This window comes from Myxine glutinosa, chromosome 5 (assembly GCF_964187855.1).
Source record: "Myxine glutinosa chromosome 5, kmMyxGlut1.1, whole genome shotgun sequence".
In the NCBI taxonomy this organism is placed as follows: domain Eukaryota; kingdom Metazoa; phylum Chordata; class Myxini; order Myxiniformes; family Myxinidae; genus Myxine; species Myxine glutinosa.
Genome location: NC_136265.1, coordinates 120694759 through 120714936, shown reverse-complemented (window position 1 = coordinate 120714936; position 20178 = coordinate 120694759). Strand labels below are relative to the sequence as shown.

The window sequence follows — 20178 nt, the reverse complement described above, 5'->3', positions numbered from 1 at the left end:
AACGCCAAACAAGTAAACTCTTGTGGGAACGCCAAACTAGTCGACACTGGTGGGAACGCCAAACAAGTAAACTCTGGTGGGAACGCCAAACAAGTCAACTCTGGTGGGAACGCCAAACAAGTCAACTCTGGTGGGAACGCCAAACAAGTCAACTCTGGTGGGAACGCCAAACAAGTCAACTCTGGTGGGAACGCCAAACAAGTAAACTCTGGTGGGAACGCCAAACAAGTAAACTCTGGTGGGGACGCCAAACAAGTAAACTCTGGTGGGAACACCAAACTAGTCGACTGGTGGGAACGCCAAACAAATCAACTCTGGTGGGAACGCCAAACAAGTAAACTCTGGTGGGAACGCCAAACAAGTAAACTCTGGTGGGGACGCCAAACAAGTAAACTCTGGTGGGAACGCCAAACAAGGAAACTCTGGTGGGAACGCCAAACAAGTAAACTCTGGTGGGGACGCCAAACAAGTAAACTCTGGTGGGAACGCCAAACAAGGAAACTCTGGTGGGAATGCCAAACATGTAAACTCTGGTGGGAACGCCAAACAAGTAAACTCTGGTGGGAACGCCAAAAGAGTAAACTCTGGTGGGAACGCCAAACAAGTAAACTCTGGTGGGAACGCCAAACAAGTAAACTCTGGTGGGAACGCCAAACAAGTAAACTCTGGTGGGAACGCCAAACAAGTAATCTCTGGTGGGAACGCCAAACAGGTAAACTCTGGTGGGAACGCCAAACAAGTAAACTCTGGTGGGAACACCAAACAAGTAAACTCTGGTGGGAACACCAAACAAGTAAACTCTGGTGGGAACGCCAAACAGGTAAACTCTGGTGGGAACGCCAAACAAGTAAACTCTGGTGGGAACGCCAAACAAGTAAACTCTGGTGGGAACGCCAAACAAGTAAACTCTGGTGGGAACGCCAAACAAGTAAACTCTGGTGGGAACGCCAAACAAGTAAACTCTGGTGGGAACGCCAAACAAGTAAACTCTGGTGGGAACGCCAAACAAGTAAACTCTGGTGGGAACACCAAACAAGTAAACTCTGGTGGGAACGCCAAACAAGTAAACTCTGGTGGGAACGCCAAACAAGTAAACTCTGGTGGGAACGCCAAACAAGTAAACTCTGGTGGGAACGCCAAACAAGTAAACTCTGGTGGGAATGCCAAACAAGTAAACTCTGGTGGGAATGCCAAACAAGTCAACTCTGGTGGGAACGCTGTGGAAGTGTAACTCAGTGTAACTTATTGATTGGCACTGGTAACTCATTGATTAAGACTGGTAACGAAGCAGATAGAAATGAATGCCAAGAATGTGCACGAACATGGTAATCTCTTGTCCACCTGGTCACAGCCCCAGGCTGGAGCACCCCCCTATCGTTTGGTAAATGGAACTCGCAGCAGGAGGGGAGTGAGCTGGTGCCAGGACTCGGTGCATGCATGACCTCGGGGCATTAGCGGAGAAGGGATTAGCGCGACAAGGCCCATAAAAACCAGAGCAAACTATGAGTCAGGAGACTTGTCACGAGAAGCTCTGACCTACGGAACGGAACGGAACCCTGTGAACAGCGCTGAGAGAGAGCACTCATACTCAGAACCTCTGCCCGACGGGAATGGCGGAGGAACATCGGCCGAACGAGAAGGACCATGCGAATAGAGTTAACCTGGTCCATTGAGTTAAACGGTATTATTTGGTAATGGAATGAAGTGAATAACCAGTTAATAAACCAGACCTTTTGTAAAACCTGTTTCCGACCATTGGCGTCTTGAGTCTCACCCCACCACTTCCCCTACAATTTGGAGGCACCGCTGAGATCAATTGGACACATACAAGACCTTTAAAGGTGAGTGTGTCTTGTTTTTGTCCAGTATGATTTACGAACTTGGGAATAGTTATGTGTATATACATGGAGGATTTGGTGTGTGGGACTTGTGATTGTCCATAGGTAATCCAAGGATGGAACGTTTTAAATGATTCTATTATTCGTGAGCTTGCGAGGATATGTACAAAAGCCTTACTCTGGTCTGCAGGCAAATCGGCTCATGAAGTGCACCATGAGGCGATTTGTTTGCCGGTTCGGTAAGGTTCGGTAAGGTCCGTACACGTGTACAATCGTGTACACCCGTTTTAAATAAATAATTTTTTTCAGTTTTCCCACCATGTCTAAAAGTCGTTCGATCAACAAATAAATTCATGACAGACAACCCCATCTCATACCGGTCCAGAATTATTATGAAAGATGGCGATTGGATGAAAATTGCATCAAATTTTGTCCAGGTCCATCACTAAGCCTTTGAGACATGCTTCATGGTTGAATGAAAGACAATAATTAAGTGCTTTTGTGGAAAAGCAATGGCAGACCACCCATTGTCACCACTTTCATGAGCTCAGAGAAATAAAAATTCCAAATTCCACTCTGATGGCTCAATGGAAATAGGCAGCAGAATGAAAATCAACAGACAATGGAACAGCTAGCGACGAGTGTTTGTGAGTAACAACCACCCTCTGGTCGAGGCTCATAGGAAAAGTGATACTTATTGATTCGGCACGCTTACAATAGATATTAATGGCGAAGGTTGTGGTTGGTTCGATTTTGCGAAATGAACGTTCTTTGAACAAGTTTAATGGGATTTAAAAAAAAAAGGATGTAAGGGTGTAATGTAATGTAAGGATGTAAGGTAAAATTGAGTTATGGAATTAATTGCTTTCAACAATGCAAAGGGTGACAAGATATGGGATTGTAATGAGATTTTAATGGGATAAATATAAAAGATATTTGTTTTTGTCAAGAAAAAGTGACAATTAGCTGAGGAGTCACCGAGGCCAAACTTTAACCTTTGACGGCAGAGAAATTGTGTTCTGACAGCAGAAGACTTCCAAATAATATTTATGGCTGGATTGTTTCAAGAGAAATGACATACTATTTATTTTAATATAAAATTGCTATGAGATGAAATTATATTTTCGGTGTTGGTGTGATACTAATTACCTAGAAAAATATATCTGAAGACTTACGGACATAATTTAGGCAAAATATTGCAGAATAGTTGTTGATCGTTTAGGCACATATCAGAATGCTTGTTGATTTAAAATTTCAAAGTCAAATTTTTACACCTTCAAGTACTGATGAAATCTCCATTTTTCACATGTAGTTTTGTTGAAAAACGGATGAAGGTGAATAATTTAGGATTATTAGAAAAATTTTGATGGGTCTAACTGTGGAAAGTGTTATTAAATCATAGGTAGAGGTAACAAGGAAACTAGGTGTTACTAGGAAACAAAAGTATTCAGGTGTTACCAGGAAACAAAAGTAGACAGACAAGCAAAATGAGTATAAAGACGTTGACCAACCAAGATGTTGCATATCTTTGTTGATGTTCTGACGTTGTTTATTTCAATTATGGTCGGATTATTAGAATTGCTATTAAACTAGGGCATGCCCGTACTATATATATATCTAAAATTATATCCCCCCCCTCTATTTACATGAAATGGTTTGGTCCAAAGCGAACGGCTTGCGAGTGGTGACAATCCCCCCCCTCTATTTACATGCAATGGTTCGGTCCAAAGCGAACGGCTTCCGGAGTTTGGTAAAGAAATCGCCATCGCGTACACAAACGCGCAGGAAAGCGAATGAATCGCAAATTCGTTTTTATTAGTTGTAAAACATAGTTTAACGCCAACATAGTTTGCAAACGTGAAATAAATGAATACGCTCTCAAATGTGCCATCCGAGGCAGAGTGTGCCCGCCACGTTCGGCACACGCGATCGTTCGCTGCTCTCTGATTGGTTGAATCGTTTTTTGTACATAGCTCGGTAAGTAATTGTCCGATTAATATGAAACCTTGAAAAGGCACATCCTCGGGTCCCCAGCAATATACCTGGCAAGTTAAAAGTATATCGGACCCGTGGTTGTCGAGAAACAGCGGTCACAGACAAACAGACGTACAGACGTACAAACGTACAAACGTACAGACAGAGATTACTGGAATTATAGATAGATGAGAATTTTCATATTGGATGTTAAAGCAACGAAGAGTTTTATGGGATTATAAGGTCATATCGCGACATCATGGGAAAGCTAATGTTAATTGTGGGATGTCAGAGGTAATGGTGTAGTTTAATGTTCACACTGTTTTGGAAAATAATGCTCGATGCAACATGATCCTAAAAAGAACCCATCCCTACATCTAAGGATCAGGAAGGGAAGGAATGGAAAATTTGAAGTATTAAAGTTACGGAACTCAAAATATCTAGGTTTGGATGTAGTCATTAAAAAATTGAGTCATTCATTGGTTTGATGATGATCCTAATATTTTGATAAATATTTGATAATAATCCTAATAATTTTAATCCTAGGAATAATATTGCTAATAGTTTGTCTGAAGGCTTTGATAAGTATTTGTCTAAAGCAAACAGCGACTTCTAAGATGACAGACGTGTGAGGTATTTGGCATCGCCAGACTAGCTTATTGGTTTAGGAATGTTTAGAGGTCATTGCAATGTGATAATTACTTGTGATCATTTGTTGTTGGAACGTTTTGGGAACATTCAAATGTTGGGTTTTGCTAACGTTTCCACAACGTCGCCACAACGTTTCACTTTCGTTGTTGCAACGTTTTGCTCCAACGTTTTGGGAACATTCAAATGATGGGTTTTGCTAACGTTTCCACAACGTCGCCACAACGTTTCACTTTCGTTGTTGCAACGTTTTGCTCCAACGTTTTGGGAACATTCAAATGTTGGGTTTTGCTAACGTTTCCACAACGTCGCCACAACGTTTCACTTTCGTTGTTGCAACGTTTTGCTCCAACGTTTTGGGAACATTCAAATGTTGGGTTTTGCTAACGTTTCCACAACGTCGCCACAACGTTTCACTTTCGTTGTTGCAACGTTTTGGGGACATTCAAATGTTGGGTTTTGCTGACGTTTTCACAACGTCGCTACAACGTTTCACTTTCGTTGTTGCAACGTTTTGCTCCAACGTTTTGGGGACACTCAAATGTTAAGTAAATCGGATAAGAATTCACGAGTTATTTAATTATTAGCGATTAATGAAGTACTTATTTAATTAATTACATTTCTTATTAAATTACAGTAATTACATTACAGTAATTACCTGAGGTAATTACAGTAATTACAGTTCCGGTAATTACAGTAATCATCTATCTATAATTCCACTAATCTCTGTCTGTGTGTGTGTGTGTGTGTATGCGACCGCTGTTTCTCGACAACTACCGGTCCGATATACTTGAAACTTGCCAGGTATATTGCTGGGGACCCGAGGATGTGCCTTTTCAAGGTTTCATATTAATCGGACAAGTAGTTACCGAGCTATGTCCAAAAAACGATTCAACCAATCAGAGAGCAGCGAGCTATCACGTGTGCCGAACGTGCCGAACAGACTCTGCCTCGGACGGCACATTTGAGAGCGTATTCATTTATTTCACGTTGGCAAACTATGTTGGCGTTAAACTATGTTTTAAAACTAATTAAAACTACTTTGCGATTCATCGTAACTGCGATTCGTAACTGCCGTTCGCTTTGGCTTTGCGAATGGACCAAACCATTTCATGTAAATAGAGGGGGGGGATTGTCACCGTACTCGCAAGCCGTTCGCTTTGGACCAAACCATTTCATGTAAATAGAGGGGGGGGGGATATAATTTTAGATATAGATATAGTACGGGCATGCCCTAGTTACAGTAATTGCAGTAATCTTATTACAGTAATTACATTACATTAACTCAGGCACCTTTTGAGTAAGGAAGCTGATATTTGGACATGACACTGACCAAGTGATGTTGCTGTCAAGGAAAATTTTGATTTATTGATTAATCATTTAATAAATTAACTCGTTGATTTATAAATGACTTATTTAATTAAAAGTCCTCAGAGATACATCTTCGGATGAAATACTTGCAGATTGGTTATGCTATGAGCCAATTGATTAAGGAAAATATTTTGTGATGGCCATATTGGCAATTTCGTGGCCATATTCGTGGCAACTCAGTTAGTGCCACTGCACCTTTAAAATGCATCCCTGCGTTCATTTTTCGATCGATTGAGTTGAAATTTTGAACAATCGGATCTGGACTGTCGGTATTAACGACTCTAGCACGCACCCGTCCAATCAGGATGGAGCGGTATGGTCCCCGGATTATCACTGCCCGCAGTTTTAATTAGTTTTACTTTTCTCTTGGTCATATAATTTTGAAGACATGCATGTCATGATATAGGAAATGTTTGTTCTGTTGAACAGAATAAATGTTGTTTATTTGTGTGGGTGTGTATTTTTGTGTATTTTGGATATATTTTCACGACTAATTCCAGTTAACATCCTGCAAAATTTGCTTGTTTTCTGGCCGAGTCGAAATTGCGTTGAGTTCCTATGGCATGCGCCATTAAAAGCGCTGTGGAATGGTTGAGCTCCCTTTATTTCGTTTTGGTCATGCGGATGAGCAGACAAAGTGACGAATGCTGCGGCTGGAGCAGTAGAAGCGATGTTTTTAATGGAAACGATGTAATGAGTAATTAAAAGTGGGAGGGGGCAACACCACACATACCTCTTTTAAGGTGTGTATAAACCCTGGAATAAACGTGGGAGGGGGCAACACCACGCATACCTCTTTTAAGGTGTGTATAAACCCTGGAATATTTCAGCAATCAATACAATGCTGAAACTATGTAAGTTAAGTTAATGAGTAATTTAATGAGTAACTTAATGAGTAATTTAATAAGTAATTTAATGAGTAATTTAATGAGTAATTTAATAAGTAATTTAATGAGTAATTTAATGAGTAATTTAATAAGTAATTTAATGAGTAATTTAATGAGTAATTTAATGAGTAATTTAATAAGTAATTTAATGAGTAATTTAATGAGTAATTTAATAAGTAATTTAATGAGTAATTTAATAAGTAATTTAATGAGTAATTTAATAAGTAATTTAATAAGTAATTTAATGAGTAATTTAATGAGGAATTTAATGAGGAATTAAAAGTGGGAGGGGGCAACACCACGCATACCTCTTTTAAGGTGTGTATAAACCCTGGAATATTTCAGCAATCAATACGATGCTGAAATGATGTAATTTACTGTGTAAGAGGGTCGACCTTGGGTTTGTTTGGGTTTTGTTGTTTATTTTTGTGGGTGTGTATTTTTTGTGTATTTTGGATATATTTTCACGACTAATTCCAGTTAACATCCTGCAAATTTGCTCGTTTGCTGGCCGAGTCGAAATTGCGTTGAGTTCCTATGGCATGCGCCATTAAAAGCGCTGTGTCATGGTTGAGCTCCCTTTATTTCGTTTTGGTCACGCGGATGAGCAGACAAAATGACGAATACTGCGGCTGGAGCAGTGGAAGCGATTTTTTTGAATTGTTCAATGATTATTCAATATTGTTATGACTTATTGTCAATAGGTATACTAAGTGACCATGAGGTAGCCTGTTGCTATGTACAGTTTTATTCTATTGTTGATTATACCACATAGCTGTGGTGATAAAGGAAATGTTCGTTTTAAATAGATGATTATGATAGGACCATGACTATAAAATCATGATGATTATTATGAATGATATCATAGGGTTCAAATGCAGAATGATTGCATGAACTTGGGAAAGAACTTTCAAGCCCTATGGGATAAATTGGGTGTTACAAGCGATGGAGTTTCAAAATTTAGCATGATTGAAGGAATTTTACAGTCTTATTTCAGGAGTTTTACGAAATTTATATTGCCAAGAGATTTTGGGTACTATTAAAAGAAAAATGATGAGATATTTTTCCCAATGAACTTTAATATCTGCCATCCATTTTGGCTGTCTCACGAATGAAGGATGAGTTGCCTTTAGTGGTTGCAAAGAAAATTTGTGGAGACCAGGCAAAATGGGGAAATATGTCAGATATGACCCTAGGACAGAACGGTGATTCATCAATTGACATGAGGTATGAACCAGAGGTGACGACCGATGAGATTCGATCTTAGTCAATGGATGGACCTGTCCTGACATCATTGGGGAAAGGGCTTATGCAAGGAGTCATCCAAAATGATTAATTTGATTTATTGATGAATATTGATGAATTAATTGAAATTGAATAATTGACTGAATTGTTGATTGATTGAATCTAATTGATTGAATTTAATTGAATAAATTTAACTGGATAAATTGAATTGAATAAATTAAATTGAATATATTGATCGTTTGATTGATGAAAATGCGGTCTCAAGAAAGAAGCTTTAATATCTTTGTGAGATATTATCAATGTGAAGACAACCTTGGAAAATTGAGCAAGGTGGTGAGTTTATATATAGATATATATGTGCGGTTACCATTGTATGATTTCCCCTTCAACAGAGCGGACACCTGAGGATTCACCCATTTCATACTGACCCTCTGGCTCATCTGCAAATACTGATCTGTGAGATTGGATTGTGCAAAAGCCACAGGTGAGAGAGATTCTCTGGAAATCACCATTTGAACAGGTGGAGAGATCCTTCCTGGAGGTACGAGTGAAGCTTTAGAGGAACAAACTACAACACATCCAACGCTACTTTGATAAAAGGCAGAATGGGAAATGGAGCCTGCAAGAATACACAAGGACAACCAGAGATTCCACAAAAAGGTACTTGTACACATCATATGTACGACCGTTATGGTGCCGAAGCTATAAGGCAGGTCGAGAATTGGTATTTGTGGACAAAGGGACATGATGAGGAGTTTCCAAGAGATGGTACATTTGAGCGAAGTCGATTGGAAAGATTAGAACAAAGATTGAAAGCCAGAAAGAGACAGAATCTAACGGTAGACTGGCTTGCATTCCATCTTTGGGATGGTGAATCCAGACAACGGGAACAGCAAGAACGGATAACGGATCTAGAACTTAAAATAAAAAGGATACAGGATACAGTGGAGGAGACAAATGCACAACTGCCCTCGAAATTAGGAATGAAAGTGACAGTTGTCCCATCTGATTTCCAGTTGTCTCCCCAAAAAGGACGGTACAGAGAATTTTTTCGTGTTTCAGGAGATAACGAGAGATTGCAGTGGCAACTCAGGGATGTAGAGATGCAGCCCAGCAATACAAGTGCACAGGTGCACAGACCAGGCAACGACAGAAACCGGTGTTTCAAGTGTGGACGGATGGGACATTGGAAAAGAGGATGTCCGTATACCAAAAGGAAGACAAGTTCATAGGGTAAACCAAGATCAAGGGTACCAGTGCTGACCGATACCTCAGACAATGATTAGGCCTTCATTGCGACAAATCCCAAATGACGATTGGCCTCAACAAATTAGATTACTGGACAAACATGAATAACTGTCGATGATTCTTGGGTCTGAAAAGTTTTCGGAGCAAGAATTATTCATTTTTTCTTTTGCTTGTAAGCAAATTAGTAATTAATTGATCAAATGCCGAAATTGGATCTTTTATGTTGGGCACACAATTTTAAATTTACAAAGTTGGAACAATTGCTTTGCAAATTTTTGAAACCAAGTGACAAGAGTCACATGATGATCAGGTGGGAATTTCGGACTAGTGTTCCGCATGATTGATAGGTCAGTGGTCGACTGACATGCAAATGGGTGTGTAGTCAAATTTGGATAAATTATGGTGGGAACTGAAAGGGTAATTTCAATGTGACATCATAGGGGTTTTCTAAAAAATAAACTTTTTGGTCCATTTGCGTATTAGCATTTATAAAATTGAAGGACAAATTTTATGAAAATGAAATAAAACTGACACCCAACCTGATCTGTAAATAATGGTTCCAACGCAAACAAATATGCATAATGCATGCGTGTGTGTGTGTTTTGTGTATCAATGTTTGTGTTTGTTGTTTTTGTTTTTGTGTATCAATCTTACAAGATTGTTGACACCGACAGTGTGCCTTGTCTGAAAAATAGATAGTTCCATGGGGAAGGGATCGCATATCGAGAGAATTCATAAAAATAAAAATAAAATAAAAATAGAAATATAATTTGATTATGAAAATTATCACTTTTGTCAAGGGAGATGGAGAATAAAGATTTGATTTGCTGAGTTATGAGCAGCTATTCATTAATAGTAAAAAAAATTGGAAGTAATCTTGGGATTCCATTGTGATCGAATTTATATGAGAATCAAAGCTATTTATGGATATGAGCTTCATAAAAATGTGGGAGTACAAAATTAGCCAAATTTTGGAGAGGTCTTACACTGACTTCCCAGAGTACTCTGCTCATGGATTTTTATATATATAAACTTGAATTTTATCAGCATATAAATTGTGCTGTATGTATGGATGTGGTTTAGGCATAGATGATATGGGAAAATAGTAAAGAAAATTTTGCTGGTTTGAACTATTGTGAGTTTTCAGTTCTGGAGTTCAAACAAAGTCACTGGTTAACAGATGAGAAAGGATAGTAAATAAATTATTCGATGCTGGGCAAATTAAGTACGATATTACTAAGACTTATGAGAGCTATTGTTCTTCCTTACAGCAGTGGAAAATTATTGGGAAAAATTAGATCCAACATAATGAATCTATAAAAGAATGTGATAGGGATAATATCCTCAATTTGTACTAATTATTTGATTGTGGGTAAAGGAATTAATTTATCGTAGTGGATTGTTAACAGCAGCCTGAAAATGTCCTGAGAGTGTGCATCCATGTAATCAGAAATCCCAGATTTGTTTTTACAAACAACATTTTGGTAGAGGTCTTGTGTGGACGGGCACTTCCTTGGTAGATAAAGAACGGTACTGCATGCTGGCAGCCACTTTTGCGGCCAGCTAGGCCAAACAAATTGAGAGGAAATTGTAGTTAAATACGTAAGTTACACATGGCTATTTGTAAAAAGGAAATTTGTTGAGATGGGAAACATTTTTCGAAGGTTTATTAAAGTGTTATAATATGACATGTGGCAAGGCAAACTATTGGATGGGAAAATTAGATCTGGCTATAGAATAAATTTATTGACCCCTTGAAGTTAATTCTTCGAATCATTGTTTCACTGGCATTTTTTGTTCAAATTGGAAATAGTTTGGTAGAGCTTTGGTTAAAACCTTTGGTTGCGGTATCTTGGAACGAATTGATAAACCATAGGAGATTGATAAGAATAGAAACGAATATGGACCCAAAATAGAAAGTTGGATTCATGCCCCTCATTGCAAACAAGCACATGGGGCTAAGGTGGACGATCCCACAGAAAATGAGGCTGCACCTAGCAGCCCAGCAGAACATTCAGTGGCAGATAAATGATAGTCGTGATTTACAGTCATTTGAATTACATTTTAACACCCCTTGCATTGATAAACATTACATTTTCAACATGTGATATTCCTACTTGGGATAGTGACATTTATTTGCCTACATGACATACAATTACCTACTGATATTAATACAACATGAGTGAAAAATGTATCACAACTACACTCATGATCAGGGGATTGAGTTCAACCCCAGGAGATAGGGGGATCAGGGTAAGACAAATAATCTGATTTATGTTACATATTAAGGGATTTTCTTTATTTACCTTTTAGGAAGCTTGTTAGTTTGGTATATAATGTTGAATGTCATCAACATATAATTATGTCATAGGTATGAATATATACAAGGAGTAGCAGACTTGTTTGTTGGTTTAGTAGTTATATTGGCAATTGTTTTAGTGGTGGCTTGCTTGAAAGCCTTAGTGACGGTGTGTTTGAATAAGGTAACCAACAACACGATGATAACGCATGAAGTGACAAATGAGGAAAGAAATGTGGAACCAGAAAAGGAAGACTTTTATGGCGACATAATTACTGAGATTAAAAGATTAAATCAAGTGATGTTGCAAATGAATACAGTAGAATTAAGATAATGGCATAACGACAATGTTATGAGTTGTGTCAATTACAATATCAGTGAACTCATATCACCACGAGTGACACACTGTTAGAAAAAGAAAAAAAAAGAGGGAAAAGAAAAAAGTGGAGAGGAATTATGGTAATAATACATTATGCTTAATTTGTTGGTTTGGGAAAATTGTTGGTGGGAATTAGGTATTCCCGTTTGTGATTGTAATCATATACAATTTATTTTCTTAGAGTAGTGCTAAAATACCTGCATGAGTTAATTTTGAACTATATTAACCTGAAAGCAATTGTGGATGCTCTTCTTAGTTTAGTAATAAAATACATACCTGATTGAATATTATTTGTGTGACGCATATAAATGAATATAACTTTTTGTGTTAAGAAAAAACAACAAATTGTTGAATGTGAAACTGTCGGAAGATATACATGATTATGCTGATTTCATGGTAAGATGTACCCTATCTGATTCAGTGTGTGCGGAAAGCAGATTCAGATGTGACTGAGCATAAGGATAAGACGAGATCACATTTTGAAGGGAGTGCTAACGGAATTGGGAAGAAGTTCGAGAAAGAAAATTTGTGGGTAAAAATGAAGTTAATCATGGCATACATCCTCTTTCTCAAAGAATGATGAAGACATTCTCCCGTGTAACTTGGAGATGAATGCTTACCTTCACCAAGGAAATTTATGTGACCATTTGCCTGGATCACACTGCAACATATGAAAGAAAGGCGATCACTTACTCTTGTTCGAAGGCTTCGAACATTCATCACATCAGAAGTTGCAGGACAACGACATTTTACCCGCAACCTCTGTGAAATGCGGGGACATATGTTATTACTTCACCAACTTCCGGGGAGCCAGCATGGAGCTGCAAACCAATGGCTGTGCCTTTTCACAACAGCTGTGCGCGATTCTGCGGGCCACTCCTGGTATGGACCATGGATGACCTGAACACCATGGTCCCAACATCATTGTGGATGCATCCGGCATCCCTGTTCCACATCTTGCTGGTCAATCAACGTCACACCAATACTTGCTGCCCACTCACAATGAGGGAGGAGGCAAGTCGACTACAACTGGGTGAAGGCCTTGTTCAGGAATTACAATGGTTTACAGCAAAAAGTGGCAAGAATGCTACAAGGAGAGCAGGGTCAGTCTATGACTCCGCAATGTTACCACAACAGCGAAATCCTACACGAAGTAGTGCAGGAGCTATGAAGACATTCGGAGAAAATGTTTCATACCTGGATTCAAACACAAGTGATCAGCCCTTCCTTTCAAACAAAGTCAACATTTGTGTGGAGGCAAACGTTTTTGCCAGATGGTGCAGATGCTTTACAAAACTTGAAAATGAAGTGAAATTGTTGTATCTTGGTGATGGTGAAGTGTTGTTTTGAAAATATATTTGTGATGCAAATGCAATAGATTGAACAATATGGAAGGAGTCAATGACCAACGAAATGTTTTGTGATTCTTGCAGGATGACGGTGTATGCCTAAGGGAATTTGATTACCAAAGTGATTGATTATTTACTTATACTTGTAATGATGTTTACTTGCAGTGATTGATTATTTACTTATACTTGTAATGATGTTTACTTGTAGTGATTGATTGTTTACTTAAATTGATGTTTAGATTAATGGTTAATATAAACAAAAACAAAAAGATGAGGGAATTGTGGAAGTGTAACTCAGTGTAACTTATTGATTGGCACTGGTAACTCATTGATTAAGACTGGTAACGAAGCAGATAGAAATGAATGCCAAGAATGTGCACGAACATGGTAATCTCTTGTCCACCTGGTCACAGCCCCAGGCTGGAGCACCCCCCTATCGTTTGGTAAATGGAACTCGCAGCAGGAGGGGAGCGAGCTGGTGCCAGGACTCGGTGCATGCATGACCTCGGGGCATTAGCGGAGAAGGGATTAGCGCGACAAGGCCCATAAAAACCAGAGCAAACTATGAGTCAGTAGACTTGTCACGAGAAGCTCTGACCTACGGAACGGAACGGAACCCTGTGAACAGCGCTGAGAGAGAGCACTCATACTCAGAACCTCTGCCCGACGGGAATGGCGGAGGAACATCGGCCGAACGAGAAGGACCATGCGAATAGAGTTAACCTGGTCCATTGAGTTAAACGGTATTATTTGGTAATGGAATGAAGTGAATAACCAGTTAATAAACCAGACCTTTTGTAAAACCTGTTTCCGACCATTGTCGTCTTGAGTCTCGCCCCACCACTTCCCCTACAACGCCAAACAAGTCAACTCTGGTGGGAACGCCAAAAAAGTAAACTCTGGTGGGAACACCAAACAAGTAAACTCTGGTGGGAACGCCAAACAAGTCAACTCTGGTGGGAACACCAAACAAGTCAACTCTGGTGGGAACGCCAGACAAGTCAACTCTGGTGGGAACGCCAAACAAGTCAACTCTGGTGGGAACACCAAACAAGTCAACTCCGGTGGGAACACCAAACAAGTCAACTCCGGTGGGAACACCAAACAAGTCAACTCCGGTGGGAACGCCAAACAAGTCAACTCTGGTGGGAACGCCAAACAAGTCAACTCTGGTGGGAACGCCAAACAAGTCAACTCTGGTGGGAACGCCAAACAAGTCAACTCTGGTGGGAACGCCAAACAAGTAAACTCCGGTGGGAACACCAAACAAGTAAACTCTGGTGGGAATGCCAAAATAGTCAACTCTGTTGGGAACACCAAACAAGTCAACTCTGGTGGGAACACCAAAAAAGTAAACTCTGGTGGGAACACCAAACAAGTCAACTCTGGTGGGAACACCAAACGAGTCAACTCTGGTGGGAACACCAAACAAGTCAACTCCGGTGGGAACACCAAACAAGTCAACTCCGGTGGGAACACCAAACAAGTCAACTCTGGTGGGAACGCCAAACAAGTCAACTCTGGTGGGAACGCCAAACAAGTCAACTCTGGTGGGAACGCCAAACAAGTAAACTCTGGTGGGAACGCCAAACAAGTAAACTCCGGTGGGAACACCAAACAAGTCAACTCTGGTGGGAACGCCAAAATAGTCAACTCTGTTGGGAACACCAAACAAGTCAACTCTGGTGGGAACACCAAAAAAGTAAACTCTGGTGGGAACACCAAACAAGTCAACTCTGGTGGGAACACCAAACGAGTCAACTCTGGTGGGAACACCAAACGAGTCAACTCTGGTGGGAACACCAAACAAGTCAACTCTGGTGGGAACGCCAAACTAGTCAACTCTGGTGGGAACACCAAACTAGTTAGCTCCGGCAGGAACACCAAACTAGTTAGCTCCGGCAGGAACACCAAAACAAGTCAACTCTGGTGGGAACACCAAAAAAGTAAACTCTGGTGGGAACACCAAACAAGTCAACTCTGGTGGGAACACCAAACAAGTAAACTCTGGTGGGAACGCCAAACTAGTCAACTCTGGTGGGAACACCAAACAAGTCAACTCTGTTGGGAACACCAAACAAGTCAACTCCAGTGGGAACACCAAACAAGTCAACAATTTTTAAGGACACAGTTGGCACAGCATAAAGAGGGCAAAGAGTCTGGCAAATGGTTAAACAGTAAGGTAACTGCAGGGCAGTAGAAAAGGCAAGAGATTCATTTCCCTCACGCTGTTAGCAAGTAGACCCCTTGGCGGCAAAATCTTAGAGCTTCACGTGCATCCGCGCTTGAAGCAAACTCAATGCGCCCGCGTCCAGTTGAACGGCCCTGTGAGTCGGCAATCACCACAGCTCTCTCTACTGGACCAAAACACACAAAGGCTTGCTCGAGGAGTTCGTTGGAGACACACGGAGAGAGATTCGCGACAGAAAGAGCTGCTCCATGTGGTGCAAAGCGCAGTTGGAGAGTTTTGGCCTCGTTGTAGTAGTCCGTCCCATCCATGGAACCAGATTCTGAATCTGATGACGAGGTGTACGTAGAGGTAATTGATTTTAACGGACGTCCGTCCAGTTCCGCTCTTGCGATCTCACCCAGAGCACGGCTTTCCTGAATGGGGGTGAGAAAATAAGATTGTTAGAGAGGGAGAGAGAGAGAGGGGCAGGGAGTGTTACAGGACAGACATGAGAGAAGCAAAGTGTAAATGTAGAAACATTTTGGCATATTCTTGAAAGAAGGGAACTGAGAATAAAAGAGAGAAAAACATATCGTAAAGGCATGTTAAAAATATCGTATTAAAAATACAAATTTAGAGTAAAGGATCTTTGCACTAATGTAGGAAAAGCATCAGTTGGTTGTTGTTGTTGTGTTGCCTCAGTCAGTTCTGGTTGAACAGACCAGCGGCACGGAGATAGCCCAGAGATCCCTCACATCCAAGATGGCGTGCTCTTGCCTACGTGAAGCCAGGACCGCACAGTCTTCCATGTTTTATTGTGCGTGGATCGGCCTGGCAGTGGTTGCAGGTTGCATGGTTGCAGGTTGTTTATCGTGTTTATTGTGATGTAGATGTGGATGTGTTTTTGTAGTTTCCGTTGTTTGGTGGGGGGATGTTACTGTAGTGTGTCTGTGGTGTAGTTGTAATGTGTCTAGGGGCCTGTGGGTGGTTGTACATGTGTTGGCATGGGTGATTGGGGCTGGCATTTGGCATTACAAGGAACTGTGCACCTCTCATGTCAAAGTGGTCTTTGATTTTTTAAATCATTTTCACCTTTGTGTAGGTGCTCAATGGGTGTTGTTAATGTGTAACATGTGATGATGTGAAGGGTTTGGTTTTGAATGGTCTGCAGGGTGTTGAGATGTGTGTTTGATAAGCTGGAGACCCAGGATGAGTTGGCATCATCAGTTGGTTCCGTTCCATGATGAAAATGACATGATGGCACAAAAGGATTGTGGTGTCATTCCAACCTTGTCATTCCTTCATACCTTGTTTGGTTGTTTTTTTTGGAGATTCCATCACCACGTTTGTTTTTACCTCTGCCACCAAAGGTGGATGGAGGTTGTTTTCAGTCCTGTCTGTTTCTCTGTCTGTCTGTCTGTTTTTCTCTCTGTCTGTCTGTCTGTCTGTCTGTTTTTCTCTCTGTCTGTCTGTCTGTCTGTCTGTTTTTCTCTCTGTCTGTCTGTCTGTCTGTTTTTCTCTCTGTCTGTCTGTTTGTCTGTTTTTCTCTCTGTCTGTCTGTCTGTCTGTTTTTCTCTCTGTCTGTCTGTCTGTCTGTTTTTCTCTCTGTCTGTCTGTCTGTCTGTTTTCCTTTCTGTCTGTCTGTCTGTCTGTTTTTCTCTCTGTCTGTCTGTCTGTGAACAAGATATCTCAAAAAGTTGTGGACGGATTTGGACGAAATTTGGCAGAGAGGTAGTGTATGTGACAACAACAAAATGATTAGATTTTGGTGAAGATCTGGATTCGCATCCGGCTACTATAATTTTTAAGTAAGTCTTTGCCATTGGGAGATAGGGTCAAAAACGAGACATAGCAGGATATCTCAAATGTTGTGGACGGATTAGGACGAAACTTGGTGGACAGTTTGCGTGTGTGAGAAGGAAGAATTGGTTCAATTTTGGTGACGATTCGAATCCGGATCTGGATCAGAGAATTTTTAAAGTGATTCTTCACCATTGAAAGATCAGGCAAAAAGCGATATTATTATTCACGATTCACGAAAAAGCGATATTCACGGTATTATTATTCACGGTAACATGATATTGAAAAAATTTGTGGACGAGTTGGTTCGGTGACAAGAACAAGCTGATTCGATTTTGATTTAGGTCCGAATCCAGATCCAGCCTATCAGTGGGATACAAAATGTAAACTGTTCAGTCCGGTGGAGGTATGCACTCTACCGAATGCCGTTCTAGTTTTTAATGTTTTTTCTGACTTGTTAAATACAGACTTAATCGTCTCTAACTTGGACATAATGTACATTCAAGGTATAATATCATCTTATATGGTTAAATCAGACATTAAAATGTGATGGTTAACTTAAACAACTTAGTCAAGACATGCCAAAGGCCGATTGGGCGTGCTAGTTGAGCTCGTATGTCATTCAGCAATCAAACCTCAGGCGGTGTGGGCAAACACACACCCAGGAAGAGGCACGGATAACTTTAACATAATCCACATTCACGGTACTATTACTTCTCGTGTACTAAAAACGTTCACCCTGGTGAAGGTATGCGCTCTACCGTGTGCTGTTCTAGTTTTGTGTTGAATGAATGAATGAATGATCGTTTTTAAGGCCATTTTCCCCGCTAGAGCGGGGGTTAGCCTTGCGGGCCCCATGACAATCGTGGTTCCCTGTTTGAGGCAATGTTTTTATGGCCGGATGCCCTTCCTGACGCCAACCCTCGGTCGCCTCTTACGATGCGCAGGGATACGGTGTACCTATTCTAAACCGGGGTACACACCGGGATCATTCATCCCAGCAAGCTGGTACTCAATTTGCCGACCTCGGAAGGATGACAGGCTGAGTCAACCCCCCTGGCGTTAATTCAGCGATCGACCGGGATTCGAACCCAGGATCCCAAGCCGGCACCCTAACCGCTAAGCCAACACCAGGCTTGTGTTGCTTCAAGAATATTACTATATTTCATTTTGTGTGATCCTTTCGTGTCCTTGTAAAGGGTTCCTGCTCCGGTGGAATAATAAAGGTTAGTGTTGGATCCGCTACATTAAGTCTTCTTCCTTAATCTTGAAAAGAGGGGCTTTTAAAAGACACCTTTATGATTAATCGGACACACATTTTTGTCGCAAATAAATTGATTAATTACCCAGCGCATGCGAAGCGAAAACGGGGTTAAGCAAATGGTTCGTATCTGTCCGTGCCTCTTATCAGTTTATTATCAAAATATAACATTCATTTTAAATAAGATGTCCCTCGAACACGAATCGGAAGGCAAATTTTCCGTTTAGCGGTACTTTGGCTTTGATTTTGTCCCGGTCACACATGCGCAGAGGAGTGAAATAATTTCTTTACTCCGTCTGTCTGTCTGGCAGTCAAACAAAATTGAAAATCATTCCAAACATGAAAATTACTGTTGAAGACACAAACAACAGGCACAACAGGCAGAAGAATGTAACGTGCTCATTAGTGTAGCAGCATAGCAAACCTGTTGTGCATTTTGTGATACAAGCACCAAATTTGGCACAAATGTACATTAATATGTTGCGAACATTTTCAGATATTGGGCCACTTGAAATTCCGTAATTATTTTTTTCAAATTTTTTCAAATTTCGTAATTTCAAATTTTTCGGGTGACACCGTCACAATTTCGGTCTTCGAGGCCGGCCGATATAGTGGGGCGGCTTAGCCCAAATATTCAAAAGAATTGTGCATTTTGTGATACAAGCACCAAATTTGGCACAAATGTACATTAATATGTTGCGAACATTGTGTGGTCAGCAATGAAGACGAGAGTCTGAATTACATGTATGCAAAAGACCTTGTGAATCAGTGAAGCAAATACACGGGTAAGCATGAATTAAATCTAGGGCATGATATAATTTCCATGATGTTTACCTCTACACTCAATGGTGGAAGGAGGTAATGTTTTGATCCCAGCTTGTCTGTATGTCTGTTTGTCTGTTAGTCCACAAAATTCCAGACAAAGCTTGTAGTAGTGGTAGTTGTAGTGGTAGTGGTAGTGGTGATAACAGAAATTGTTATATAGAACTGAACTTATATTATTATTATATGCAGAAAATAACTTCATTTCTATATGCCCTGCAGTGGACAGGTTAATTGGTTTATGCACTGAAGGGGTCACCCTGGTGTGCACTGCTGTGTTCTGCCTCACTGAGTTGTTCAGGTATGATGTACTCAGCACAAGCTTCCGGTCGGCCCGGAGGTGGGGGTGCGGGGCCTGTCACGGAACGTCAAAACAAACGGCCTGCCGGGGCCGCCCAAAAGTCGGGCGTGAGGGGCGCGTCCACTAATGGAACGCCTCTCGCTTCCCAGATCGAGGGCCACGTGGTCAGGAGAACCTCGTCCCTTCCGGTCACACTTTGCCTATCGGCCGGCCTCGAATACCGAAATTGTGACGGTGTCACCCGAAAAATTTGAAATTACGAAATTTGGAAAAATTTGAAAAAAAAAATTACGGAATTTCAAGTGGCCCAATATCTGAAAATGTTCGCAACATATTAATGTACATTTGTGCCAAATTTGGTGCTTGTTTCACAAAATGCACAATTCTTTTGAATATTTGGGCTAAGCCGCCCCACTACATCGGGTGATGTGATAGACACTGCTTAAAACGGCGGTAAAGCCCGGAATTTATTTTATTTATACGACTTCTGCAATCTTTTTTATTTACCTTCCATTATACACTTGAACACTGTAGAACACAAATCGGCTCCTCAATACTTCCAAGAACCTCCAGGTTTGCAGTACTT

General features: G+C 40.7%; 1 protein-coding gene across 3 annotated transcripts in view; it reads right to left on the bottom strand.

Moving 5' to 3' along the window:
* Positions 1-20178, bottom strand: part of PSPC1 (paraspeckle component 1) — a 41922-nt gene that overhangs the window by 11773 nt on the left and 9971 nt on the right. For all 3 annotated transcript variants that reach the window (XR_013623546.1, XM_068116389.2, XM_068116390.2), the window contains one exon: positions 15466-15842. Coding sequence is in view for 2 of the 3 variants with exons in the window: in XM_068116389.2 (XP_067972490.2) it covers positions 15466-15842 (377 nt within the window). In the remaining variant the exon portion in view is untranslated. The remainder of the gene's footprint in view (positions 1-15465; positions 15843-20178) is intronic.